At 40.6% G+C, this 27,634-nt stretch overlaps 1 protein-coding gene across 13 annotated transcripts in view; it reads left to right on the top strand.

The window, feature by feature from the left end:
• PUM1 (pumilio RNA binding family member 1) overlaps positions 1 to 27,634 on the top strand; it is a 139,936-nt gene that overhangs the window by 41,191 nt on the left and 71,111 nt on the right. For 10 of the 13 annotated variants that reach the window (XM_035019262.1, XM_035019264.1, XM_035019267.1 and 7 more), the window contains 2 exons: positions 6,988 to 7,056; positions 26,673 to 26,781. In XM_035019262.1, coding sequence (XP_034875153.1) covers positions 6,988 to 7,056; positions 26,673 to 26,781 — 178 coding nt within the window. The remainder of the gene's footprint in view (positions 1 to 6,987; positions 7,057 to 26,672; positions 26,782 to 27,634) is intronic. The other 3 variants (XM_035019265.1, XM_035019266.1, XM_035019256.1) reach the window with 2 other exon arrangements.

Genomic DNA, 27,634 nt, shown 5'->3' on the forward strand with positions numbered 1-27,634 from the left:
AGACATGTCTATCTTAATTAAACCAACAAACTTAAAATTAGTTTAAATACTGAATATATTCTACCTCGGCCCACCCCATTTTCCAGTTTTTTACCTGGTGGGGAAATCTGGAATGGGTGGTGTTAAGTCCAGGGGCTACTCTTCTTGATGGGGTTTTGGAATATAGGTGAAATTCGGTGGAGTGAGGTCCGGAGCCGACGACCAGGAATTCTTGAGACATCTTTGGTGCAAAAGGATGGTTTATTAAAGCACAGGGACCGGATTGTGAGCAGAAAGAGCTGCTGCCCCGGGGTTTGGAGGAGTGGCTGATTATGTAAGGAAAAGGGAGGTTTCAAAAGAACTTTCATATGCTAAAGAGGGCCGACCCTACAAGATACCTACAAGATACCCGAGGCCTTGCCATTGTCAAGTTAAGGTTGTTTTCCCCTCTAGCAAGGTATTAACATTAAGATAGTTCAGAGCTTCCTGGAAGAAATGTCACACATATCCCACCCAGGAGTGGCGGGTGGGGGAGAGGTTGCAGGGTGTCAGCTTATGCTTTGTCCTCAGCTAGCCTTCTGCTCCCTCTTGATTCTTGCTCCTAGACAGTGAAGGGAGGAGCCATGGTGCCTGAGGCACTGAGGATAGTCTAAGAAGCCAGTTATGCAGGCCACACCCAAGGTGGTGCGGAGAGGAGGAGGGGGAGAGGGAGACCGGAGAGGCAGTGTTGCCAGGAGGCAGAGAAAGGGTTCCCAGTTCTTGATTTCATCAGCTCCAGAGGAGCAGATGCCACGTTTTCCTGCCAATAAGGGGGAATAGGCAATCCACGTTGGGCCAGAGAAGACAGGGAATTCCCCTGAAACAAAGGGAGTTTTGGCAGCTGCTTGGGAATATTCCTTAAAGTCCTCGTCGCTAGGTAGACTAACCACAGATGGCTCCAGTTATAGCCATTAACCCAGGAAATGAGTGAGGGAGAAGTTCCCACATCTATTAGGAAGAACAGTGAGATAGTCAAGAGTCCCCTTTGTCTGGGATGGTGTGAATTTACTCAGAGGAGGCCTATTTAGATAATTATCACCCAATATGTCCGGGGAGTTTACAAGCCAGCACATTTGGGCAAACACATTTTGCAAGAGGCCCTTAGGTTAGGTCAGGGTCCTGGTGTAGAGCAGTGAAGGCCTAAGTATGAGCAATGAAGGTAGCACCTAGGTCCATTTGCCCTATTAACTGCAGAGATCTGGCTGAATAGATCCCACCGAGGCCATGCAGTGTTACAGGAGCTCAGACCTTCCCTAAGTTTTGCAATCCGAATTGTGTCCAGTGGGTTAAAAAGGCATCCCACAGGAGAGTCCTTGGGAACTGAAGAAAAGAGAATGTCCATTACCTAGAAACCGCGCCCTCCACCAGGTGGCGTCCCACGCACAGGATGTGTATGTCATAGGTTCCTGGTGTCAAAGCAACCCGAGGACGCCTGGGTGGCTCAGTTGGTTAAGCGACTGCCTTCGGCTCAGGTCATGATCCTGGAGTCCTGGGGTCGAGTTCCGCGTCGGGCTCCCTGCTCAGCGAGGAGTCTGCTTCTCCCTCTGACCCTCCTCCCTCTCATGCTCTCTCTCTCAAATAAATAAAATCTTAAAAAAAAAAAAAAGCGACCCGAGGTGTCCGTAAACAAAGTCATTATGATTACCGTAGCAGTTAAAAGGCCCCTGTAGGAGGGAGGCCTGCCCTCCCCTCTGCTTCCCCAGTGCATCCTAGGCTACAGATGGGTGCCTGGCGTATGGACTGAAATACCGTGCCTTGAAGAACCTGCTGTTTTTCACCCATGGAGAACACTAGAAAAGTTTTACAAGGGGAAAATACCGATGTAATTTTGTAGTTTAAGTAGTTAGTAGAGGACATTGACAGAAAACAGTAAAGCTAGAAATCCATCATGATTCTAAGTGATATTCCAACACATGTGGTCCTCAGAGCCAACTTCCCCAGGAAACGGTCCCCGGTTGGGTTTTAATACCATCAGGTACTGGTTTCAGCCAGCTCCTAGTGGAGGTCCCATGGCCAGAAGGAGGAGAGGTCCCATGGCCAGAAGTGGCTAGACCAGGCATGTGAAGGGGATCACATTAGATCAATCAGGAGGAAACCTCACATGGGAATCTTAAGATTGGCAGCCGTGCTAGTCACTTAGGTGGCTGTCCTGTGCCCAAGACAGACAACTTTGTATAAGAACAGGAATAAAGAGAGGGGCATCAAGTTTCTGGGTCTTTTTTTTTTTTTTTAATATTTTATTTATTTGAAGAGAGAGGGCATGAGCAGGGGCAGGCAGAGGAAGAGGGAGAAGCAGACTCCCCGCTGAGCCAGGGAGCCCCAATGCGGGGCTGGATCTCAGGACCCTGAGATCCTGAGACCATAACCTGAGCTGAAGGCAGACGCTTAACCATCTGAGCCACATCTGCGCCCCAAGTTTCTGGGTCTTATTACCATCCCGGCCAAGGTACTAACTTCTAGCCAGGCTTTCTCCTCCCCGTAAGTAGCCACAGGCTAGAGGATTGGAGCCTGAGCAATGGACATGAAAGTGTTCCAGTAAGACTGTACTCCTTGAAGAGCCCCTGAAATGAGAGTAAAGGAAGAGGAAAGAAAGTATTCATCAAGTTTGCACGGAAGCTGAGTTCAGATGTGAAGACTCAAAGCCCCACGTTCAGGCGCCATATGATGTGGTTTTGGAATATAGGTGAGGTTCTGTGGGGTGAGGTCCGGAGCCCACGACTTATTGAGACGTCTTTGGTGTAAAATAGTTGTTTATTGAAGCAGGGGGACAGGGACCGGTCGGCAGAAAGAGCTGCACCGGGATCTTGAGGAGTGGTGATTATATATATACTCGGGAGTTGGGGGAAGTAAGGAAAAGGAAGGTTTCATTTTTTTTTTTTTTAAAGATTTTATTTATTTATTTGACAGAGAGAGACAGAGAGGGAACACAAGCTGGCAGAGTGGGAGAGGGAGAAGCAGGCTCCCTTTTGAACAGAGAGCCTGATGCGGGGCTCGATCCCAGGACCCTGGGATCATGACCTGAGCCGAAGGCAGATGCTTAACGACTGAGCCACCCAGGTGCCCCAGGAAAAGGAAGGTTTCAAAAACACTTCATAAGCTAAAGAGGACCAACCTACAAGATACCTGCATTGGGCTCCCTGCTCAGCGGGGAGCCTGCTTTTGCCGCTCCCCCTGCTTGTACTCATGCTCTCTCTCAATAAATAAACAAAATATTAAAAAAAAAAGATACAACATATCGGAGGCAATGCCATTGTCAAGTTAAGGTTGTTTTTCCCTCTAGCAAGGTATTAACATTAAGACCGTTGGGAGCTTCCTGGAAGAATGTCACACATGTCCCACCCAGGAGTGGGGGGGTGGGGAGGTTGCAGGGTGTAGGCTTATGCTTTGTCCTCAGCGAGCCTTCTGCTCCCTCATCGGAAAGGGCAGGTACTTTAGAATGTGATTATTTTAAAATAAAGATTTGTAAGGTGCTACTTTTGCTTAATTTTTAATTTTCCAAGTGTGATATATAGTTCTGGGTTTCTCTTTTGATTTTATAATTTCCTGTGTGGTAAAACATGCAACTTAATTTGCTGCATTTATAGCTCTAGTTAGGACAGGATCCCTGAGAGGAGGAGGCAGCTGTTGAGGCTTTCAGAAGAAAGTTCTGGGATCTGGGTAGTGGAAGGGAAACTCAGAAGCATAGGGTATGTGTATTGATGATACCTGTGGTGGGATGAAGCTAGGAATATAGAGGTAGGTCGGGCAGTAAAGTGTTTATCTTGCTTTGCCTCTTCAGTAGAGGGAGCAGGAGATGCCTTTGTGGGGAGGGGCAGCAGTGTTGAAAGTTACATGTTACTGGCAAATAGCCCAAAGAGGAAAAGTAGAAATAGATTGGTGAAACCAGAGGAGATAGGGAAGATCAGTTAGTGGAATGAAGGACATCTTACATTTAGCAAAAGTGGAAAAGGAATTAGTAAGTAGTGCTAGAAATTAACATTAACCTGGCACTCAAATTAAATTCTGGAGAAAGGGAAGGTAGAGCACAAGAAGTGGAAGAGTGTGTTCTGTTGTGATGGGAGCATTTACTGTGATTATAATTTACAGCCACCTTTTCTCCTTTATGATAGAAAGGGCTTCTTTGTTACCTGCCTAAAGTATTTCTGTTCTTTGATTTCTCTGGATTCCTGAGCCATCTTCCTTTGGTCATTAGTTTTGTTTCTTAGGAAGAATTTGTGTGCAGAGTCGGTCCGGTGTCGATGACCATACCAGGTATATAGCTCCTGTAATAAACAGTAAGTTCCTGACTAGTTAAAAACATTTTTGTGAGAATGATTTGGTTTATCTGGTCTAGTCACCTGTGGGCAGTTGGTTTATAATGGAGTTTCTGGACTAGCACTGCAAACTTTGGAGAGTGAGGCTCCTTCTCACCAGTGTCTACAGGAGTTAGGAGGGAGTACACAGAGGGAAGAGGAAGAGTGTTCCTCCTGTAGGGGAGGCAGAGGGAGACCCCCGGAAAAGATGGAAGGCTGGAGAAGAGAGTTGAAGAGAGGGAGAAAGACCTGAGCAAGCTAGGAAATTAGGAAATGAGAGAGAGGGAGAGAGAGAGATGTGATAGATGGGAAGATCATATAGAAAGGAATGCAAATTGCTCCAAGGGCAGGATGGGCTGACTTTGAAGGTGGGGGGAGGAGACTGGGGAAAGCAAAGGCAAAAAGACCCAAGAGAGCATACTCCTCAAAACCCAAGCAGAAAGGGAGGTCACTTTGATCTGTGGTTGGTAGCTTCCTGTGGCTGCCTTGGAGGCAGCATGGTGACATAGGAAGGACATTGCATTATAAATTGGAAGACCTGGATTTAGATTCTGGCAGTGCCATTTAAGTGCTCTTCCCTCTTAACAATAGTTGGGAAGGGCATTTCTCGGAGGCTTAGTTTTCTCATCCTTTTTTAAAAAAGATTTTATTTATTTATTTAAAGAGCGAGGGGAGGGACAGAGGGAGAGAGAGAAAAATCTTGAGCAGACTCCCTGCTGAGTACGGAGCCTGATGCAGGGATCCATCTCACAACCCTGAGATCCTGACCGAACCCAAACCAAGTGTACAGATGCTTAACTGACTGCAGGCGCCCCTCTCATCTTTTAAATGGGAATGATAGCTGTGACAACACGTTTGTGATGATGACCTGAATATGCATATGCATGTTCTGTACCTTCCCTTACTACTCCTACTTTTTCCTTGGGAAATATAAATAGAATTTCCAACATTTTTGGTTGGAGAGTGAGGCTCCTTCTTTTTTTTTTAAAGATTTTATTTATTTATTTGACAGAGAGAGACAGAGAGGGAACACAAGCTGGCAGAGTAGATTTTGTAGATTTTTGAATTTTCAAGAAATGCCTAGCTCTAGTTAAACATATGATTAGATTCCACAGAAAGAGCTAGATAGAGAGTTTTTATGCATTTGATTTACATGCTTTGTAAATGTTAACTCTGGTCTGAAGGTTCAAAATAATTTCATCTGACCTTTGTAGTTTTCCAGCTAATATCCTGTCCTTATCCCCTCCCTGGCCCCCCTCTTACCTTTACTACCTATAGGTCAGGAGCTCATTCAGTGTGTTTACCTAAATAATGGAAACACCTTGTAGTATGTTCATAGCTTCTGTTTCAAGGCCCTTTGAAGTGGTTTTACCACAATAAAAAGCTTTGTCTCTATGTCTCTTTGTTCTCATTGGGCTGAATTTTAGCTTCATTTTGAATTTTATAAATTTACATTTTTAGCAGGCATCCCAGAGCTGTTTTGTCTTAGTGACACAATGTGTCATTTGTGGCATATATCAACTCTGGGTTTTGAAAATATTTAAAATAGCAGTGCAACTGTATTTTTATGTAGTGTCAGTTCAGTCAAATTAAGATTATTGGGTGATAAATAGGAAGCTGTTAATAAAATCCTTGAATTGGTTCTCCTACCTGTATTCCAGGTCATGCTCTCCGCACTCATCCCTCTCCCTGCCTGGCCTTAGCCTCACCTCCTTCTTTGTATGTACCCACTGCTGGCAGTTGTATATCTACCCCAGGAGGTAGTGATGGTCAGATGAGGGGGTTTGGGAGATTGCTGCTTCAGGCACTCAGCTGCCATCTTTTTCCGGTAGGTAGAGGAGACTTCCCCTTGAATAAACAAGGGACTGTCCTCCAGCTTCAGGCAGCAGGGATGGCTTGCCTCTCATAACTGAGAGCACTGATAGAATATTGGACAACACAGGTTTTTGAATTATGATTGCTTTGAATGAACTCTTTCACACTTCATCCTTGATCTAACCTTATCTTGTAGCAATGACCTTAGAGATGAGTTAACTGAAGTCTGGAAAGATTGTTATGATGTGGGTAGTACATTTAATGATGGGTGAAGTTTGAAGGGATTCTTGTGATACGTGCTGTTTTTTTTCTCCTGGAGTTGAGATCCCAGGAGCCCCCAGAAATCGTCCAACATGGAGAAATGTTGGGGCACTCCGTTATATAGTTTGTAGTACCTTTCCCTGAAGTTTATCAAAGAATAGCTGGGTCAGATCAAATGAATCCCCTGGTTTCTACTTGCTGTTTGCAGTTGGGGGCAAGCACTGTGGCCTTTTGAGTCTGTAGCCATATTCAGGTCACTAATCATATGTCATTGCCCTTCAGATTATTGGTCTTTACTTATTAAATTAAAATGTATGAAAAATAGTTAACAATTCTCTTGTGATGGAATATCCTTTTTCTGGATTATGTGTTTTTCATGTTTTGAAAAAAAAAGGGAACGGGAGGGGAGAAAGCGGGTCATTGGCTTTAAACCCTGATGATTAAAGGTAAGTGAATATTTAATGTCAGTCACTTGATTATTGTTACTGTCTTTGTTAGTATCTGAAAGTAAACATAGAAAAGCCTTTCAGTTGTGTTTAATGTGTATGTGAAATTCAAGATGCTAACTTGAAATTTTCCCTTTCTCTGTTTTGAATGATAGGTACGTTCTATGGATGAACTGAATCATGATTTTCAAGCACTTGCTCTGGAGGGAAGAGCGATGGGAGAGGTAAGTGAACTGGTGTGTCAGAAAAATGGGACTGTTTTTAAGGGAAGTTTGGAGCTGTCTTTCATCAAATGTGTCTGAATTTAGTCTCCAGAAGTATGTGCTTGCTTTTCCTTGTTGCCATCCTCATGATAGAAGTGGGATATTGCAGAATTTTACCAAAATGATCTCATTATAGGAAGAATGTTAATCTTACCCTAATGTCTTAAAAACAAAACAAAGCAACCAAAACATGAGCATAAATTATTGATGATTATATTAACCAGTCAGTTGTAAATTGAGGCTTTAAATTTTACAAAATAATTTTATATACATCAGATGTCCTTACTTTTGTCTCATTATCCAGTTGCTAGGTTCTTTTTACAGTGGAAGGGAGTCTTAGATTGGCTGCTAATCAGAACATGTTGATAACCTATTTTTAGAGTAGTGCCATTTTCTGAGTAGGTTGTTTAGAGCTCCATTATGAAGAGGAAATTGTTAGATTTCTGGTGAAATAATTCCAGAAGGTAAAGGCCTCAGTCAGTCCTCCCTTACCTACACAGAATTACAGAACAAGAATTTTGGTTTGTTTATAATGTTTAAAATTTGCAAGAACAAAATTTACTGTCACCCAAACATGGATAGGGAAGAGTGCCATAATTCTAAAAGAAATGGGAGTATAAAGTACAACTGACTTCTGGTGATCCTAGTTGTTGACAATAAGAATGTATTGGTGATAAGGTAGAACATACAGTTTGAATTAATAGAGGTATGCTAGGTTCTCAAGCTGGGGGCATATGCTTGTGGTTCTCTTGTTCTGGAGAGTAACTGTAGGTTTTTTCCGTCTGTTTTATTTTTTGCATATCCAATATTTAATATCTCTCACATCTATTTTAATGTTTTGAAGGAGGGAGAATAGCTGTATTCTGGATTCTCTTTTATACCAATCATTAAATACATTTTTTTCTTTGATTTAGCAAATATTCTTTGATCTAGGCACTGTGCTAGGTTCTGAGGATTCAAAATTAAGGTAATTCTTCTTCTGATTTGTAGTAAATATTCATTGACTGCCTTTGTGGTTAGGCATTAGTTAAACTCTTTTGGTGGTTTTGGTTTTGAGAGTCTTGCTTCCTGTGTTAAAAGATTTTGTTTCCAACTTTTCTGAATCATCTTGTGGTTGGAGTCCCAGTGTCCTGTCATCTTGGATTATGGGTTTTGGGTCTGTTCTTGTTTTTCCCCTAGAGCTTTAAGAGAAGATAGGTAGGTGGTTTTATGTCTCCTGTACCTGCCTGATATCATTAAAATAGTGCACAGCAATAAACCTTATATGGTTATTGGGGAAGAGATTTTTCTCAATTAGCTTGTGGAGCAAAAAAAATTTTTTTTTTAAAGATTTTATTCATTTATTTGAGAGAGAACGAGAGAGAGCACGTGAGACGGGGGAGAGTCAGAGGGAGAAGCAGACTCCCCGCCGAGCAGGGAGCCTGATGCGGGACTTAATCCAGGGACTCTAGGATCATGACCTGAGCCGAAGGCAGTCGCCCAACCAACTGAGCCACCCAGGCACCCTGGAGCAAAATTTGAACAGAAAGTTAACAGATGAATCAGATACTAAGTATAGAGGGGAAACCATGTTTATCTTGTGATTTTAGCCTGGTCTACTGTACCAAAAATCTAATCCCAGATTTTAAAAATTAATTATACAAAATAAAGGAATGCCGTTTGCTATTTTGTACACAATACTTTATAATCTCTAAAGGCTTAAGTCTAATTGAAGAATAGTGAACAAAATTGAGTAGAAAGTTGATTTTATTTAAATGGCGACAATAATATTTTTAAGTCATTTTTCCCTTCCAAAAATGCCTTTTCCCCCACAAGGTTTCCAAACCTCACTCTTCTTATTTTTGTTAGAAATGTTATTTTTTTGGTATCCATATATAATTCCTCAGACCTGGATGTAGGCATATGTAGATAACCAAAGTATATTCCAGCAGTAATGCAGTGTTACTCTTCCTTCTGCATTCCTCATTATTTATTCATAGAGTAATAATAATTACCATTTGCTGGCCATGTATTCCATAGGTTCTAAGGGGTCTGCATGCATTGTCTCATCAATAACTCTATCAGGATGGATCTATTATCCAGATAAAGAAATAGGCTGAGATATATGAATTAATTTGCCCAAGATCACATATGATGGATTTTGGGATTCTGACCTGGTTTCCTCTCCAGAGCATGTTTCCTTAGAGTATATGAAGCCAATACTTATAAAATGATTGATGGTAAAAATCTCATCTTGGTGAGCTGTATAAAAATTGATGTTTTGGGGGAGGATTTAAAAAAATGCCTAATATGCATCCCTCCCAAAATACAGATACTGAAGTTATTTAAAAATTAAAAAAAATTTTTAATTATTAATTTTAATTTTTAATTATTTATTTTTTTAAATAGACTTTATTTTTAAAAAATATTTTATTTATTTATTTGACAGAGAGCGATAGCGAGAGCAGGAACACAAGCAGGGGGAGCGGGAGAGGGAGAAGCAGGCCTCCCACCGAGCAGGGAGCCTGATGGCAGGGCTTGATCCCAGGACCCTGGGATCATGACCTGAGCTGAAGTCAGATACTTAACGACTGAGCCACCCAGGTGCCCCTAATTTAATTTTTTAAAAGATTTTATTTATTTATTTGAGAGCGATAGAGATAGAAAGAGCACAAGCAGGGGGAGAGAAGCAGACTCCCCGCTGAGCTGGGAGCCTGATGCAGGGCTCGATCCTAGGACCTAGAGATCATGACCTGAGTCGAAGGCAGATGCTTAACCGACTGAGCCACCGAGGCACCCCAGAAGTTATTTTTTTCAATTAATATTTATTTATTTAAAGATTTTATTTATTTATTTGACAGAGAGATAGCACAAGTAGGCAGAGCGGCAGGCAGAGGGAGAGGGAGAAGCAGGCTTGCCGCAGAGCAGGGAGCCCAATGTGGGGCTTGATCCCAGGACCCTGGGATGACCCGAACCAAAGGCAGATGCTTAACCAAGTGAGCCACCCAGGCACCCTGGAAGTTATTTATTTTTTATTTTTTAAAGATTTTATTTATTTGACAGAGACACAGCGAGAGAGGGAACACAAGCAGGGGGAGTGGGAGAGGGAGAAGCAGGCTTCCTGCAGAGCAAGGAGTCCGATGCGGAGCTCCATCCCAGGACCCTGGGACCATGACCCGAGCCGAAGGCATACGCCTAATGGCTGAGCCACCCAGGTGCCCCTGGAAGTTATTTTTTTTTTAAAGCAAACTCTACCCCAGTGTGGGGCTGGAACTCATGACCCTGAAGATCTAGAGTCACAAGCTCTACTGACTAAGCCAGCCAGGTGCCTGTACTTTTTAAATTTTATTTTATTTTTTAAAAGATTTTACTCATTTATTTATTTGAGAGAGAGAGGGTGGGCGTGAAGCTGGGAGAGGAGCAGAGGGAGAGAGACAAACCTGAGATCATGACCTGAACTGAAATCAAGGGTCAGATGCTGACCCTTCATTAACTGAGCCACCAAGGCACCCCATTGGTACCCCTATTTTTTGGAAGCATAACCTACTGTTTAGGCACAAAGGAGACAAACTAAGTATAGAGTGAGGTTTCTGTACTCAAGGAGCTACTCTGTAGCTAGTCAAGGAGGCAGTGAATACGAATGACAACAAAAAGAATGTATAATGTTTCCTATATATGGTTCTAATTTAGGGAAGGGAGTGATCAGTATCGGCCAGACTAGTTTGTGATTACTTGAATGGAAGTTAAAGTGTAAGACTTGGGAAACATTTTCTGGTTTAGTTAGGATCTGCAGAGGTGCAGGATGGGAGGATTTTTTTTTTTTTAAAGATTTACTTATTAGGGAGAGGGAGAGCATCCTCAAGTGGACTCCCCCATGAGCGTCGAGCCGGTCATGGGGCTCCATCCCAGGACCCTGAGATCATGACCTGAGCCGAAACCAAGTTAGATGCTTATGGACCTGATTGAGCCACCCAGGCTCCCTGAGAACGTGTTTTTGTTTTTGTTTTTGTTTTGCAGCGTTACAAGGGAGAACGGCAAAAGAGAAATGAAGAATTAATAAGCTTTTATAATATAAGCACAGCTTCTAATTAGTTTAACTTCATTAAATTTCCTTCCCTTTAAGCAATGAAACATCTCTGGGAGAGGGGATGTGTATAAATATAGTCTTTACCTATATGAACACTAAAATTTGAAGTAAATTGCATTGACTTTTCAGCCAGCCACAGTGTATTTTTGCTACACTTACTACATGTGTATTGGTGTGGGTGTGTATGTGTGCTTGCACTTGTGTGAGTCTTCATTAGGGTAAACAATACCTGTATCAAGAATGCGTGAATCTTTAGAATTGAAAGAGAATTGGCTCCATTCAGAGTAATTGATCTCTGGTAAAGTTAGTGCTGCTTGGCTCTTGTTAACATTTTTTTTCATCAAAGCCAATACTACCCTCTTGGTGTCACTTTGCAAAATTTAGAGCATTTTTTAAAAAAATTTGAAATCTTGCTAAGAAGTGGCTACTTAAAACATCTCAAACCTTGCTCGTTGTCTGAAGTACAGTTGTTCTTAGCCGAAGGACTCAAAATGCAAGTAAATGCAGTGCTTTAGTTGCCTCTTATTCTTGAAAGTCAACATAAAAAAGGAGATAGTAAAATATCTTAGGAGTAGGGCCAGAAATTATTTTCAAATATTTTAGCTAGGGGTGCCTGGGTGGCTCAGTCGTTAAGCATCTGCCTTCGGGCTCAGGTCATGATCCCAGAGTCCTGGGATTGAGCCCCGCATCGGGCTCCCTGCTCAGCGGGAAGCCTGCTTCTCCCTCTCCCACTCCCCCTGCTTGTGTTCCCTCTCTCACTGTCTCTCTCTGTCAAATAAATAAATAAAATCTTTAAAAACAAAAACCAAAAAAACACTAATATTTTAGCTAGTCTCCTTGCTGGTCACTTTCATTCAACTTAAAGTTGTAGTCCTGAAATTTTTTTTTTTTTTTAAAGATTTTATTTATTTATTTGAGAGAGAGAGAGAATGAGAGACAGAGAGCATGAGAGGGAGGAGGGTCAGAGGGAGAAGCAGACTCCCTGCCAAGCAGGGAGCCCGATGCAGGACTCGATCCTGGGACTCCAGGATCATGACCTGAGCCGAAGGCAGTTGCTTAACCAACTGAGCCGCCCAGGCGCCCTGTAGTCCTGAAAATTTAAAGGCACATTTTGGAGGAGCTTTTTAAATTTATATATGAAAAGATGAGCCTGTTGAATATTTAAGAGTGTATCTTTGTAGTACTGAGGAAGGCTCACTAACCTTGGGTTACTGGACTTGGTTTCTGCATTGGTTTGGTTTAGGATCTTGTAGGACTTATTTGCTCCACCTGGGGGAGGGCAGCAGCGTTACTACTTTCTGTGTCCTAAAAAAGGATGGATTTGCCAAGGGCAGAGCTATTGGCAGAAAAGGCACCTTCTGTTGCATAATTGGTTTTCTAATTTTTAAAAGCTGAGGACTTTTTCTGTTTAAGATTCCTTAATGTTTTACATGTAGGAAACTTGACCACTTTCAGGGACGTTAAGATAGTAGTGATTATTTCAGGAATAAATGCAATGTAGATATGTGGCCCTTCATCTTTGTTTTAGAAAACTGAAGCGATAGAAAAATTTAGAATAGACAAGTTTGTAAACCTGAGGAAGGAGATCTGGCAAGTACTCTTGTATGTGGGGACATAATGAATCCTATCTTGTTCCCTGGAAGTAGAATAAGGTGAGATACATTTTAAATAAAGCTGCAGATTCTCATTAGACATTACATAGGCATTCTCTCTGTAAGTGTAAAATAGCAGAATGGCTATTGGAGGGATTTCGTAGTGATTTGGAGAGCTGGAGAGATCCTCACTCAAAGAAAGGTATACCTTGGGGCGCCTGGGTGGCTCAGTCGGTTAAGCGACTGCCTTCGGCTCAGGTCATGATCCTGGAGTCCCGGGATCGAGTCCCACATCGGGCTCCCTGCTCGGCGGGAAGCCTGCTTCTCCCTCTCCCACTCCCCCTGCTTGTGTTCCCTCTCTCGCTGTGTCTCTCTCTGTCAAATACATAAAATCTTTAAAAAAAAAAAAAAAAAGAAAGGTATACCTTGGCGATAGAGCTCTCTCGGGACCCGAACTCTGAAGCCACCGTCCAGCCGTGGCTTAGATGTTCATCTTCTTTGGACTTTGCTTTTTCCCATCTGAAGACAAAGGTATTGGACTAGTTTCCCAGGACTCTTTCAAGTCTAAGATTTTGGAGTTTGTCCTTATTTCTCTATCTTTAAAAAGATAGAAAAGAGGAACAGTTCTACTTTTTCTAGGATATGCCAGAGAGCATCTAAAAGATGTCTTTTTAGATTGTGTTCCCCCTTGTGATGCTGAGGTTCTGTAACTTGTCACTGGGTTTTCTAAGTGACTCATTCACCGGTCTGCACCTGTCTAAGGCACTGAAGTGTCTGTCTCTAAGGGCTTCTGGGTGCTAATTTTGAAATCAGGGCAAGTGGAAACCCGATGTGGATACCAAGTCTGTTAAGTTCTTTTCCACATCTTTCCATCATGGCAAACAGAATGGCTTGTGGAATTGGAGGCTTTTGGGCTGGCTAAAAGTACTTTTAGGATTTACAGCCTAAGAAGGGCTACCTTACACTGGCAGCTTCTTGTACCTAGAGTCCCATAAGAGTAACTCAGTTGACTCCAAAATGGATTGAATTTTGGAAAGGAGATATTGTCTGCCAGCAAAATCATGCATCCTTTCTTGCAGAAAAGGGGAGAAAAATTAATAAAGCCTTTGATGTATTAATGTAAAAACAGCTGACCAGTGTAATGAATCCTTTTTTCCTCAAAATGTACCTTTGAGTATGGACAGGAATGGTAAATCTGCCTAGTTCCTTGAACTTTGTATTGATACCATTTGGTTGTTGGGCATTTTTGGCATCTTGCTATTGTAATGTTTACTTCAGAGAAAACATAGCTAGCCAGACCAGGTGATCTGGAGGAATGAGATCTTAGTTCATAACTTTCTTGTATTAGATTAGTGACTGTGTGTTAGAGATGAAGGGACCTTTTAAAGAATATTGTTTGGGGAAGTTCCTGGGATCCATAATAGTTTTGGGATTGCGCATTTTGAAGAACAAGATAGAAGAAAGTGTCTTCTAACTTTGAGAATGTGGATGCATCTGACATTTGGAACCTGGTTCTGAATTCTGTCCCGTCACTTTGAGACCTGTTTGGAACCCCACTCATTCCAATATCTGCCTTCTATCCTATATTGGGATGACTAGACAGACCTACCATTGTATATGTTGAGCTGTCTTGCAATGTTTGAATGCAGGAAAACATGTTCTTTTGCAGCACGATATAACTTATCCACATACTTAGTCTCTCTTCATTAAATTTCTCCCCTTTTACCCTCCTTTGGCTAAAATGTGTTCATTCTTTTCATCCACATCACTATGCTTTATTTGAGGGTAAGCCAACTAAAGAACTACAATAATGCATTAACACTTTTTCTTTTCTTTTTTTTTTTTTTTTTAAAGATTTTATTTATTTATTTGAGAGAGAGAGAGAGAGAGAGCATGAGAGGGGTGAGGGTCAGAGGGAGAAGCAGACTCCCTGCTGAGCAGGGAGCCCGATGCGGGACTCGATCCTGGGACTCCAGGATCATGACCTGAGCCGAAGGCAGTCGCTTAACCAACTGAGCCACCCAGGCGCCCGCATTAACACTTTTAAAGATACTTTGGCATTGATTTCATTGCCTATGTGAATGTCCCAACAGATTTTTGGGAGATATTTGTACCATGGTTTTTACATGAGGAAAATGAGTACCAAGGTCAAGTGACTCCAGCTAAGGTCATGAGTATTCAAGATGTGGATTTGACTCCCAAGTTCTATTTTGTTAGGCTCAGGAATAATAATAGCTGCAATATATTGAGCATGTATGATTTTCCAGGTGCTTTGCTAACCACTTTATATACATTATAGTTTTCACAGGGGTCCTGCAGTGTTATGATGTCCTTTAATAGACCAGGCAAAAAGGGATTAGAGAGGTTGAACTCACATCTTTGTCACTCCAAATCTTGGGTTTTTCTGTTATTTATTTCTGCATGTCCAGAGTCTACCCATTATTTAAAATCTAGAGTGAACAGCTCCTCTATAAAATCTTTCTTCCTCTAACCAACCAGAAGGCTATGGAGAGGAATTCAAGTAGCAAGTTATTTGTGTCATTCTTAAGGCCCTAGTTTATTTTATATGTAGTGATTTGTATAAATGTTTTCTATTTCCTTGCACATAAGTTTGTTGAGGGCAGGGGCTTCAGCCAATAACATACTTTGTAAACAGTGGCTGCCTAATATATGGTGTTGAATGAATCTTACACACATACTTTTTTTCTAAGCATGGATTCCTCTTTATTTTCTCTTTTATTCCAGAAGTTGGTATTGCCCTCCCTTTAAGGGACCTTAGTTCAATTCAGTAAGTATTTATTGCCTGTATTCTTTATTCAGATTACTTTTCCATCCCGAGGGATATGGGGTTGTGAAGGGGAAGATGAAGAACTAACAAAACTGAAAAGCCTCTATTCATTCACCCTTCTCTGCATATTTTTACATTTTCAAACTATTTGATTATTACTTTTGCTAAGACGAGTACATAAGATGAATAGTAAATCAGCAATGCTGTTACCATCCAAGTTGAATCTGATATAAGGGATTTATTATAGAGGATCTTTTGTTTAATATAGTTGTAACTAGATCAATGGGACACTTTCTCTGGGCCATCTGCTGAGACATGGAAATACCCTCATTATATATACACAACCAGACATAATAGTGTTAGAAAAGAGGAATTACTTTTGTTGTTATATTTCTTGTTCAAGTGTGTATTAAACAGTATTGTGTGTAATTCTCTCTTCCACTATTATTTTGCTGATGAGGATCCAGAATTAACCAATTAATCCGTTGTCTCTTGATTGATTAATGCAGTCTGTGATTCTCATTATAGGAAAGCATGTAGAGGAAGTAATTTTCTGTATCAGTCTTCCTGGTATACATAGTAGTCATATCTATGAAATTTTCATCTCCTGGAGTGCATGAAAAGGGAACTTATCCATATCTGGTACACTGAGATCTTTGTCTTGTCAAATTCAATAATTAAAAATGCCCGGAGGCTGACTGGGTATGTGGGTGGGTTTAAGTATTTGCTCCCATCTTGAGGCAAAGGACTCTCTCTTTTCTTAGTTCAGCTGTTTCCTGCTTTGCGGATATGAGGTGGGTAGGTCATGAAGCAAATCTAGATGTTTTCATGGTTTTATTCATGAACTTTACAGGTTTCCTAAGTGATCTGGAGGCTTATCTTTTGCACATTGGGCTCTTACGTGCTACTGCAGGAATCACTTATATAATGATTAAGTCTAGACCTAGTGTAACATATGAATGTGGTTATGTTATAGGTCAAACCATATAGTTTATACATGTACGAAAACAAACGACCTTATCTGTAGGTAACCTATAGATAGCTACCTATAGGTAGCCAAGGTAACATAGTCCTCTGTTCCCTTACATCTGTTCCTTTGTCCTGCAGAAAAGCCTAGTTCACCCTGGATTTCTTCATTTTCTGAACATAGTTTACTTTCAGTCTATCAAGTTTTACAAGAGAGCAGAGAAAAGTCTCTTTTGGCCCTGTTCCAATAATTTGAACGGGGAAGGTATACAGAATTTTACTGTCATTGGATTGGTGAAAAGGTGTGCAGCTTGGTTTGGAGCTTGCCCCAGGGTAATTTATCACAAAAGAACATGGAGATTGAGGTGCTAATGGTATCTCTGAATTTTTTTATGTAAGTGTGACCAGTGTTTTGTGTGTGTTTCATTTCCCACATGAAGTCATTCACAGTGATTGTGTTCTCTGTGTGGTCAAGAACTGCTGTGCTCCTTTGAAGGGTGCACTGTGGAGTTCAGTCATCAGTTGAACTGACTGCAATTCTGTCTAACCTGTGGTTGTCCTAAAATTTTAGATTTACCAAATTCTTATGTCTACTTGATTGGTCTTTTTGCTCATACTGTTCCCCAGCAACCCACCATGGATCTTCAGGGCATTCTAAAAACTTTAACTTGTGAACTTAAACTCGGAATACCATGTTTGTATATACTGGGGTCCTGTTTTCATCTAGACTTTGCACTCAGTTGACTCTACAGAGTAGATTTCTGGTTAAAAGAATTTCAGTGATAGACTTGCTTATGCATACTTACATCATTCTTGATCATCATAATGGGCTGTGAATCCTCATTTTTGAAATTACATAGTTTTGTTTTTTTATTATTTTATTTTATTTTTATTTATTTGAGAGAGAGCAGAGCATGCAAGAAAGAACATGAGTTGTGGGGGGAGGGGCAGAGGGAGAAGGAGAAGCAGACTCCCCGTTGAGCAGGGAGGCTGCATATGTGGGACTCAATCCCAGGACCCTAGGATTGTGACCTGAGCAGACCCTTAACTGACTGAGCCACCCAGGCGCCCCAGTTTTTTTTTTTTTTTTTAAATGCTTTGAAAGCTGAGAGAGGCATCTAAGCAGCCATTTTATACCTTCCTTGCCCCATTACCACAGGTCCCCTCTCTTACTGTTTCATGCCTAGTTACTGCAGTGACCTCTTCGCTTAGCTTCTCAGCATCCATTTAAGTTGCCCTCATCCCATTTTATGGAGGAATGTCAGATTAATTTTCTGAACTTAATTTTTATGATGTTACTTCCCGTTGCTGCCTGTTGGATTAAGAGCCTAGTGCTTTGGTGACCCACGAAGCCTCACTGGTCACTGGACTAATTGCCTTTTCTACCTCTCCTTACTGCTTCTCTGTCCTGCTGTCCAGACTCCTTTCTTCTTGGTGGGCATGTGTCCCACCTGCTTTTCTTTCTTTCTGTCTTTGCTCTTTGTGGAGAGTCCTTCCCACTCTTCTCACTCTGAACTCTCCCCCTCCTCTATGGCAGTCCTGACCAGTCCTATTGCCAGTGTAGTGTTCCTTTCTTCATCTGAAGTAGGTGGTGAAGTTTAACAGTCTGAAGCATTGTATGCTTCTCTTAAAATGAAAGCCTTAGAGCTATATCACTTTGACTCCTGATAGGTTTTTTTTTTTTTAGTTTTCTCTTTGGGTGAAGTGTGTATTTTACTACTTTTATTTCTAATTTCTAGTAGTGGCTACTACATACAGGCTGTGCATTTCAGGGCCTGTTCAAGTAATGCTTTACTTTTTGACATCAGTATTTCAGATGCTGAAACTCTTGAAATTTTTCAGTAGCCAGAAAAGCAGTAGTGGTTTTCCAGATGTGAGAGAGAAGGTCAAATTTTACCTCATATTGGCCAGGCCTAAGTGATTTATGTCATTTCATCCTTAGGGGTGGGAGTGTTTCTAAAGGATGTTAGATGTAGCTATTGACCATGCTTATGAAAAGTGCTTGATAGCTGGAAAATATTTTTCAAAAAACCTGTTAATTTTATATACCACATAATTATGTAAAATATTAAACTTTTCTTTATTTAAAAGGAGTCCATTAAATTTTAATCACAAGAGATATTAAGAGAACATTAATGTGGAAATTTGTTTTCAGTAGTGAGCATCTTGACACCTAGATGAACAGCTTAAGCAATAATTACTAGGTGCCAGGTTCTGAATCTGCCTGGTAGAAAAATGTGAAAAACTTATACCAAATATTGATTCTTAGGGTTTTTCTTTTTTTTTTTTTTTTTATTTTAATGTAATGGAGAGGGCAAAAAAAATTTTTTTTTTTTTTTAAAGATTTTATTTATTTGACAGAGAGAGAGAACAAGTACGCAGAGAGTCAGGGAGAGGGAGAAGCAGGCTCCCCGCTGAGCAGGGAGCCTGATGTGGGGCTCGATCCCAGGACCCTGGGATCATGACCCGAGCCGAAGGCAGCCGCTTAACCGACTGAGCCACCCAGGCGCCCCGAGGGCAAAAATGTTTTAACATTTAAAAATAATCTTGACATATAAGAATTGCCTAACTGATTAAAAAGAATGCAGGGCACTTCCTTAATTAGTAGATACATAAACAGGAAGTTTGAATTGAGAAGATCCTATTCCTTAACTGAAACTGAAAGAGAAAATATACTTTTTTTTTTAAAGATTTTATTTACTTATTTGAGAGAGAGCGAGCAAGAGAGAGAGCACGACTGGTGGCGGGGTGGAGGTGCAGAGGGGCAGAGGGAGAGGGAGAAGCAGACTCCCCGCTGAGCAGGGAGCCCAGTGCGGGGCTCCATCCCAGGACCCTGGGATCATGACCTAAGCTGAAGGCAGATGCTTAACCGACTGAGCCACCCAGGCACCCCTATATTTATTTTTAATTAAAAAAATAACTGGCTTGTGATTAAACCATTGAACACATTCAACATTCTTTATGTAAGCTACAGTTTTCAGAGTGGATTAGATGTTATTATCTGCTTGCTTAGAAATACTTGAACCATACGGTGAGCTCTCTCCTTAAAATTGCCACTAACTTTTGTTACTGTGAAATTAGGTTGAAGTGAAGAGTGTCTGCTTAAGAGAAAATGCCTTATTTGTAGTGAATTCCATACCACTATAATCTCAATTTTTATTTGTAGAAAATCAGTTCTAAATCATAAAAGTATATTATATTTTGTAGCAAATCGTTCATAATCCCACCACACCAATAAACACCTATTTCAGTTTTTATTTTTCTTTACGGTTTTGATCCAAAAGGGAAGGGTACACAAGGAGAAGTAGTCTTTACACATGCAATTTTGTATTTTACTTTTTTAAAAGTTAGTATTTTTTTGGTAAACATTACATATAGTCGTCATGGCTCTTTTGGGTGAGCTTCCATTGTTGTACCACAGCTACCTTGGTGAACATTTAGCTTGCTCCCAACGTTTTTACTCTTAGACTTTGAATGTAGAGGTTTTTTTTTCCTTTTGAATTGTCTTTTTGCTGTTGTTGAGATAAATTCTCAGGAACGAATGTGACTCTTGATGTATTTATTTTCTGAACCCTTTCCCAAAGAATTGTCCTAACAGTGAATGGATGTACCTTTTTTAAAAAAAGTCTTGTAAAGTATGTTGATGTATACTTTTATATTTAAACTGTTTCTTGTTAAAGCTTTTTTAATGACTTAATGAGTGTAGTTCATAGTATTTATGAAAGCACTTTGTGTACTGTCTCACTTGATATCACAACAACCCTTTATGGCATGGGGGGTGGGATTAGGTAAATCCCTAGGGCATTAAGCTTTTGAGAAGGGATTTCTGAAAATTATACAATTGTCATACATCAGAACTCTGCCTAGAACATGTGACTGTCAGTGGTTACCAACTATACTTTATTTCAGTCAGTTCTGAGTGGTCCTTTCTTTGAGTTGATGTCAAATTCTATTTTAATGCAATGAGAATGTAATGAGAATATGTACTAAGAGATTAAGAAATTTGGGAGGGGACTGTATCTTTTTTCTTTTTTTTTAATAGCTTTATTGAAATATTATGCACATACCATGCAATTCACCCATTTGAAGTGTATAATTCAATATTTTTTGTATATTCACAGAGTTGTGCAACCATCACCACAATCCACTTTTTTTAAAAAAATTTTTTATTGTTAATCCCCATACATTACATCATTAGTTTTAGATGTAGTGTTCCATGATTCATTGTTTGTGCATAACACCCAGTGCTCCATGCAAAACGTGTCCTCCTCAATACCCATCACCAGGCTAACCCATCCTCCCACCCCCCTCCCCTCTAGAACCCTCAGTTTGTTTTTCAGAGTCCATTGTCTCTCATGGTTCGTCTACCCCTCCGATTTCCCCCCCTTCATTCTTCGGGAGGGGACTGTATCTTACTACCTGGCTAAAATACCAGGTATTTGACTCTTGCATTGGTTACATTCCAGTGATGAAACTGAGCTTGTGTTGGAAGTTTGCATTGCCAGGTAACATGATCAAACCTGATCGTGCCTGCAGGGCTGTAGCATGCACCCCTGTGAATAGTACTCCTTTAGAAGCCTAATTTCTGCTCTGAGAAACAGCTCTATGCAGCCTCTGTTGAGTGTGTAAGCAGTTACCTGGTATTTTATTCCTCTTGAGTACAGAGTACTTGGAGTGTGCATTTAGTGTTGAGAACATCAGGAAACCTCACTGATACTTTCCTGTGCAGATATTAGTGACTGTGTGGTCACACAATTCCAGTCCTTAATAATCATCTTGCCTCTTTGTTTCTGCAAAGCTGTAATCATGGCTCTTTTGTTAGAGCTCTTAATTTTATGGGATTTACACTGAAGTGGGCTGGTGATGCTGTGCTCACATCTGCTAGCTGAGTACCTAGGAACATTTCATTGACTAGTCATTAGTAATGTTCTTAAATCATAGTAGCAGCTGATTTTTTTTAGTGGTTGTTCAGGGCTCAACATTGTATTGCTTTTTTACACAGATCACATTTAATGTTCACTACAGTTCATTTTATAGGTGAGAAAACTGAAGCCAAGAGGGGTTAAATTCTGAATTGGGATTTAAAACCAGGTTGGTCTTTAAAAATGATTTCAGAGCACTGGCATGTGTTTTACTACTATATTATTTCTTAAAAATAAGACCTTTAGTGTCTCCACGTCTGTTTAAAGGGCTGTTTGTGGGGGCTAATGTTGTAATTGATTGTGCAAGTGTGGCTTTGGGTATTGTCTCTTGTTAGATGATGAAAGAGAAAAGGTGTTTCCAAACAAAATTTAGAGGTTTTCCAAGTGGCTGACATTGCTTGTAAACTAGTACTTGATTTCTCTCTTGTTCTCCAGAAGCCTCATGAATAAGCTTACTGATTTCTTTACTTTCTATAAGTCTTTTTCTTTTATAAACCTGTGGTTCAAACTGGGATAAACAGTGTGTGGTTTTTTTTCCCAAAGATTTGAGAACTGACACTTTTGGGGGTTTGGGGCAGCTAGGAATCCCATTTAATGGGACAAGACAGGGAAGAGCATGAGGTCTGTTGTATGGCTGAGGAGGATGCTGGGACTTCTCAAATCCTGGTTCTCAGTTTGTAGGTCTTGAAAGGGATTTCCATCACTAATTCAGAGGTATTAGATTATGGGATTGACCTACACTAAGGAGAACCACAAGAGAATTCTGTCTGAAAACCAAAATGCAGTTTACTAATTTATAAGGAGAAATAATAACTCTCAAGTGGACAGGGTAATTGTGTTCAGTGATCAGCATGCTTGGCTATAGGAGGAAGCCAAGTTCTCATAAGAAGTTTGCTTGCTAAGCAGAGTCTGAGCCTGGGAAGTTACTTGGATATTTTTAGTGGCTAGTGTAATCAAGCTACTATGTAGCTTGATTCATTAATTGCTTTTATAAGGATAGGCTTGTTTGTGCATCATATGCCCTCTCCCTAAATATGCCAACTGGGTCGTACTACTTATATCTGACTACCTGAGTCTCTTTTGCTTTTGTTGGACTCCTTCCTAATTCCAGTTATCTTCCTTTGGAATTGTCAAATCTTTTAATCCTCTTATTGCTTAATCGTTCTTTAAAGTAAATTTTGTAAACCTCTGCTGTGATCTGTTCTTTTTTGTCCTGTCAGAGAACAGTTTTTATTTCCAAGTTCTTGATGGGGTAAGCAGGAATATAATATAATAGTTGGATTTAAATTTGATTAGGTGGGGCTTCAGTGAAGGTTTGGTAACTCCCAGCGTTGATGCCAGTGGGTTGGAGAACAAGTATGTTTTAGCCAGTACTGTGGAGATGTTACCTCCAGAGGGTTGCTGTTGAATTTGAAGTAAAAATTGGATACTCATCATCACTTAGTTTTATTTTATAACTCAATAGATACAGCTTCTTTTACTCTGATCAGATTTGAACAGTTAATGTCTTTAGTTGACTTGGATATGTGATTGCTACTAGTTCTTGGTAAGCTTAATATGTCTAAGCCGATCTAATTTTGCATAAGTTAATACATTTTTTAATACAGAAGGGCTATAAGACAAAGTAGGGGAGAACATGAAATAGAAAGCATGTAATTTTTTCCAAATTCAAAAGCACTTGGATTTTAGATACTCGAAATGGAACGAGACATGCTTCTTAAAAACAAACTTGTAAAGAACTGTGTAGACTATCAAAACAACCCATTCAGATATATTTGTATTAGTTCCTGTTGCTACCTAGCAGATCACCTCAAAATTTAGTGGCTTAAAACAACAGAGTTGTTGATACCTCATAGTTTCTGTAGGTCAGCAACCCAGTCATGGCTTCGAAAGATCCCGTTTCAGGGTCCCTTACAAGCTGCACTCAGGATTCCAACTGGGGCTGCAGTGATCTCAGAGTTCAGCTGGGGAAGGGTCTGCTTCCCACCTCACTCACAAGGTTGATGTCAGGATTAAGTTCCTCACAGGTTGTTGGACGGAGGGCCTCAGTTCTTAATGAATTGATGTTCCATGACCTTTCTTGTTTTTTTGCCATGTGAGTCTCTCTGTAGGGCAGGTCACAACATAGCGAGCTTTATTAAAGTGAGCAAGCAAGAGGGCAAGAGAGACGAGAGCAAGAGGGCAAGAGAAAGAAACAAGACAGGTAGTTAGTTTTTTGTAAGGTAATCTTGAAAGTGACATGCCATCACTCCTACCATGTGTTACTCCTTAGGAGCAAGTCACGAGGTCCAGCTCACAGTAAAGGGAAGGGGATCACGTAAGGGCGTGAGGACCAGGAGGCAGGAGTCCTTTCTCATGCTGCTTACCACACAAGTGAGGGGTGGAGATGGGTTTGTTTTAGAGGAAAGTGAGAAATGCTAGGTTCTGTGAAAGATCCAGAGACTCAGAAGAGCTTTGCTAAGTTTGCTTCTGTCTTTGCCCATGTCCCTCGTGTTGGTATTTAAATTTTCTTCCCATTCGCACAGCACTCTTGGAACCCATAGGTTCCACCTTTCTCCTTTCCAGAATTGGCATGCTAGCACCTTCCTCCCATCTCCTTTTTCTTTATCTCTTATACACTTGCCCCTTCAGTCCAAGCTGTTTTCACTGATAATAGTTAATGGACCGCCTCACTACTACTTTGCCAAAGCATGTGGAGTTCTAGTACTTTTGGGGCTGCTTCTAGCCTCTGTGTAGGATTTACATTTATACTGATGGTTAATAGTGGAAGATAGGGTTGCCTTTTAGTATCTGACTAGGGTCTTGGGGTTCTTGGTGTTTATTCCTTTGAGACTTGTTGCATCGGTTACTACTTTGAAGTAGGATCTTCACCTTTTAGCACCTTTCTACATGTTTATTGTACTGTTGTTTCCTTTTGAGAGAATTTGGCCCAGAACCAGCCTTGCTTACATGTTCACCTGCTTTTGCTGGCTTTGCATGTTATGACAAGGCTCTAGAAGTCATTTTTGAAGCCTTGAGTTCAAGGGCTGCTGCTTCAGCCAGTAAGTTTGACAAATTATAGACAGATTGTATTTGCATATGGAGGCTGGTACTTGAAGAGGCTTTTCCTTGAGCTTTCAGTAAAGATTTCCAAATTTGTGTGGAGAGAGATGAGTGCCATATTGAACATATTTTGATCTCCTTTGCTCTCTTTTCATTATTATATGGAGACTATCCATTATTATATGAAAATTCATCAACAAGTGAGGTGTCCCTTCTGCCGACATTCTTTCTTATACCCAAAGGAGAAGTTGGTCCTGTTTATTCACACTCCCTACAAAATACAGGAGAAAAATCACAATTTTCGTTGGAAAAGATACAACCAATAGGGAAATATTTGTAATCTTGTGAGAGGGCATTTTTGAGACTAAAAGAAGAAAAAGAAGTTCAAAAACAAGAATTCTTGAATTGTGCTTGAGTAATTCACATTAATTTTCAGTGTCCCTTCTGTGATTTACAGCTATTTTGCATTGGTATGATGCCACTGAATACATTTATTGAGAACCTCCTATGTGGTGGGCATCATGCTAGGCACTCATCAACAATATCTCTAATCATCACAAATTGAAAATTATTTCCTTCATCAGTACAGAGAGAATGAGGCTCAGGGCAGTTCAGCAATTTGTCTTAGGACACATCAAAGTTGTCTAGGCCTTTGCTTCCTGACCCTGCTGCTTCCTGACCCCACTGCTTAGCTGTCCCTCACTCCCACCTTTCTCCCTACCCCTGGCCCTCATCCCCTCAAGTTCACAGACCAGCTCTGTCCTTGTTTCCCTCAGAGAATGAATCCAAGAGGCACCCTGGGAATTGACTGCTTATAACTGCTCATCTTCAAGTAAACCTATGTTTACTAAATGTCAGACCAGAATGTGTCTTTCGTCATGATCTTACTGGATTAGAAAATAACAAATTAGGGGCTGAAGAGAAAAGTGTGTGGGACACTGCTTTGAGCAGGTTGTAACCCAGGCCTACCAGACAGATTTATAGAGCTAGATTGAAATTATGCTGAGAAACCCACGATTCAGATTTGGAAAGCCAAGATGTGATTTTCGTGAGGGCAAAGTTGAGTTATTCCCCCCTTATCATTGGGGTATAAATTGGAAAGGTAAACCTTTATTGTCAAGGAGGAGAGCAAATGCTTGGCTTTCTGGTTTTTGATTCCGTTCCTCTGAGAAATTCAGCTCTCCAGGTGCCTTCTTTTATGCTCACAAGCAGTTACTAAGTATGGTTTCAAAGTTCTGAATTTCTTGTCTGGTAGTGCTGAAATGAAAACATACTTAGAAGCAATGAGGGGGACATTTTAGTGAGTAAAGCTGATGACTGGAATGAAGAATGATGGAAGTCTAGTGGAATTTCACTTTGTAACCCTGGTCACTAATGCTCTGGTCTTGTGCACACTGTACTGGGTTTTACTTGAAGGGTACTTTGCATTTCTTTGGTCATAGCTCGTTTAAAGTTCTCATATTGGTTTAGGGCCAGTGGTGTGTACATTTCTATGAAGCATGGAATGTTATGTGAAGTCACTTTAATGGTATTACTAAGTTTTGTTAAAATTAATTGAGGTTAAGAGATTTTATTTCCCTTCCAGTAATGGGGAAATAGCTCTTCTGTCTTTCCAAAATCTTGCAATAGGTTAATGTTGTGGTTGGGAAGCTTTCTGTTTGTTTTTTCTTTCTGGTAATGAAAGTGTTTTTGGTTAACACAATCTCTGTGTGTGAAGGAGGTGAGTTTTGCCTCTAGCATTCCATAGCTGGGGTCTGAGTTCATGCCCCAGCTTGAGTAACTTTGTATGGCCAGTTAGTACACATGAAGGCAGAAGTAGTGTTTTAGTAGTTGTAGGTACTTTCTTTTTCAAAAGGAGTCTTCTTAGCAAGCCTTTAGCTAATGGGTCTAATTTACTCCCTTTCCTCCCCCACCCCCCTTAAAAATCTTGGCATAGATTAAGTGAATGATTCTAGATAATTTAAGCCAAGCCTCTATTGTGGTGGGTTGATCTGTGGCCCCTCCTTGCCTTAGGCCTCTCTGTGACTTTTACCAAATATAGAGTAGTGCTCTGAGCACAGTCTGTATAGTCAGAACACCGTGATTAAAGACCTTCAGGGCACGTGAGCATCTGCAGTACCCTTGTCTAAAAGAAAGTGTTGACTGCTGTACTTTCATCCTTTATGAATTCTTTAAAAGCGTCTATTATTTTTAATTTGCAGCAGCTCTTGCCAGGTAAAAAGTTTTGGGAAACAGATGAATCCAGCAAAGATGGACCAAAAGGAATATTCCTGGGTGATCAATGGCGAGACAGTGCCTGGGGAACATCAGGTAATCTAGATCTAGCATCTGTACTGTGATTTATGCCTGTCTTAGAGCTCCTTTCCTCAGCAATTGGCAAGTCATGAATTTCACATCAGTGACATAAGCATGTCAAGCAGTGTCCTGTCCTGTAGTATAATTGCCATGAAGGAGCTTATATGATGTAATTTATTAAAACATAATTAACACAAAATCAAATCTTCAATATTTTATTGAAGTGTTAGCCACAGGGGAGTGGTCTTATTTGAAATGACCATAATTTCAGCTATAACTTCTTGTTCTGTACTGCTGTCAGCATACTTGGAATTAGAAAATCCATGCCTGCCATTTGAAGTTCATGTTTCTTTTTCCTCCCCTTGCTCCCCTGTGTACTGTGTATAGGATGATCTATTTTATTTGTAAATGTGGTTGGGGCCAAATCAAGTCACTGGGCACAGATGCTCTTATGACAGACTAACCCTGAAGAGGGGTGGGGAGAACCTGAGAGGCACACACTGACAGCAGAAAGAACGAACCGAGGCTAGGGAGGAAGGAGACCGAAAACCTAGAAGCTGCTGTGCTGTGTTACAGCACAATGTAAAAATGGAACCTCAGATGACAGTGAGTCATCAGAAAATATCAAATTATGTTGTTGGTTTTAAAAAGGGCAGTAACATCACATTTTGTTTTAGTAATATTACCAATAAAATATATTAATAAGAAATTCTGCTACTTGAAAGGGGTAAACAGTTTATCCACTATAGCTAGATAAACCAGTTATGTGAACTGCTGTATTGCTCTGCTGTCTGGATATATGAGGAGTGTGTTCCGTTTTCTTTAGTTTATGTAGAATTTTATACTTAGGGAAAAACACAATAGGAGG

Source organism: Mirounga leonina, unplaced genomic scaffold, assembly GCF_011800145.1.
Source record: "Mirounga leonina isolate KUSES-001 unplaced genomic scaffold, KU_Mleo_1.0 Mir_173, whole genome shotgun sequence".
Lineage (NCBI taxonomy): Eukaryota > Metazoa > Chordata > Mammalia > Carnivora > Phocidae > Mirounga > Mirounga leonina.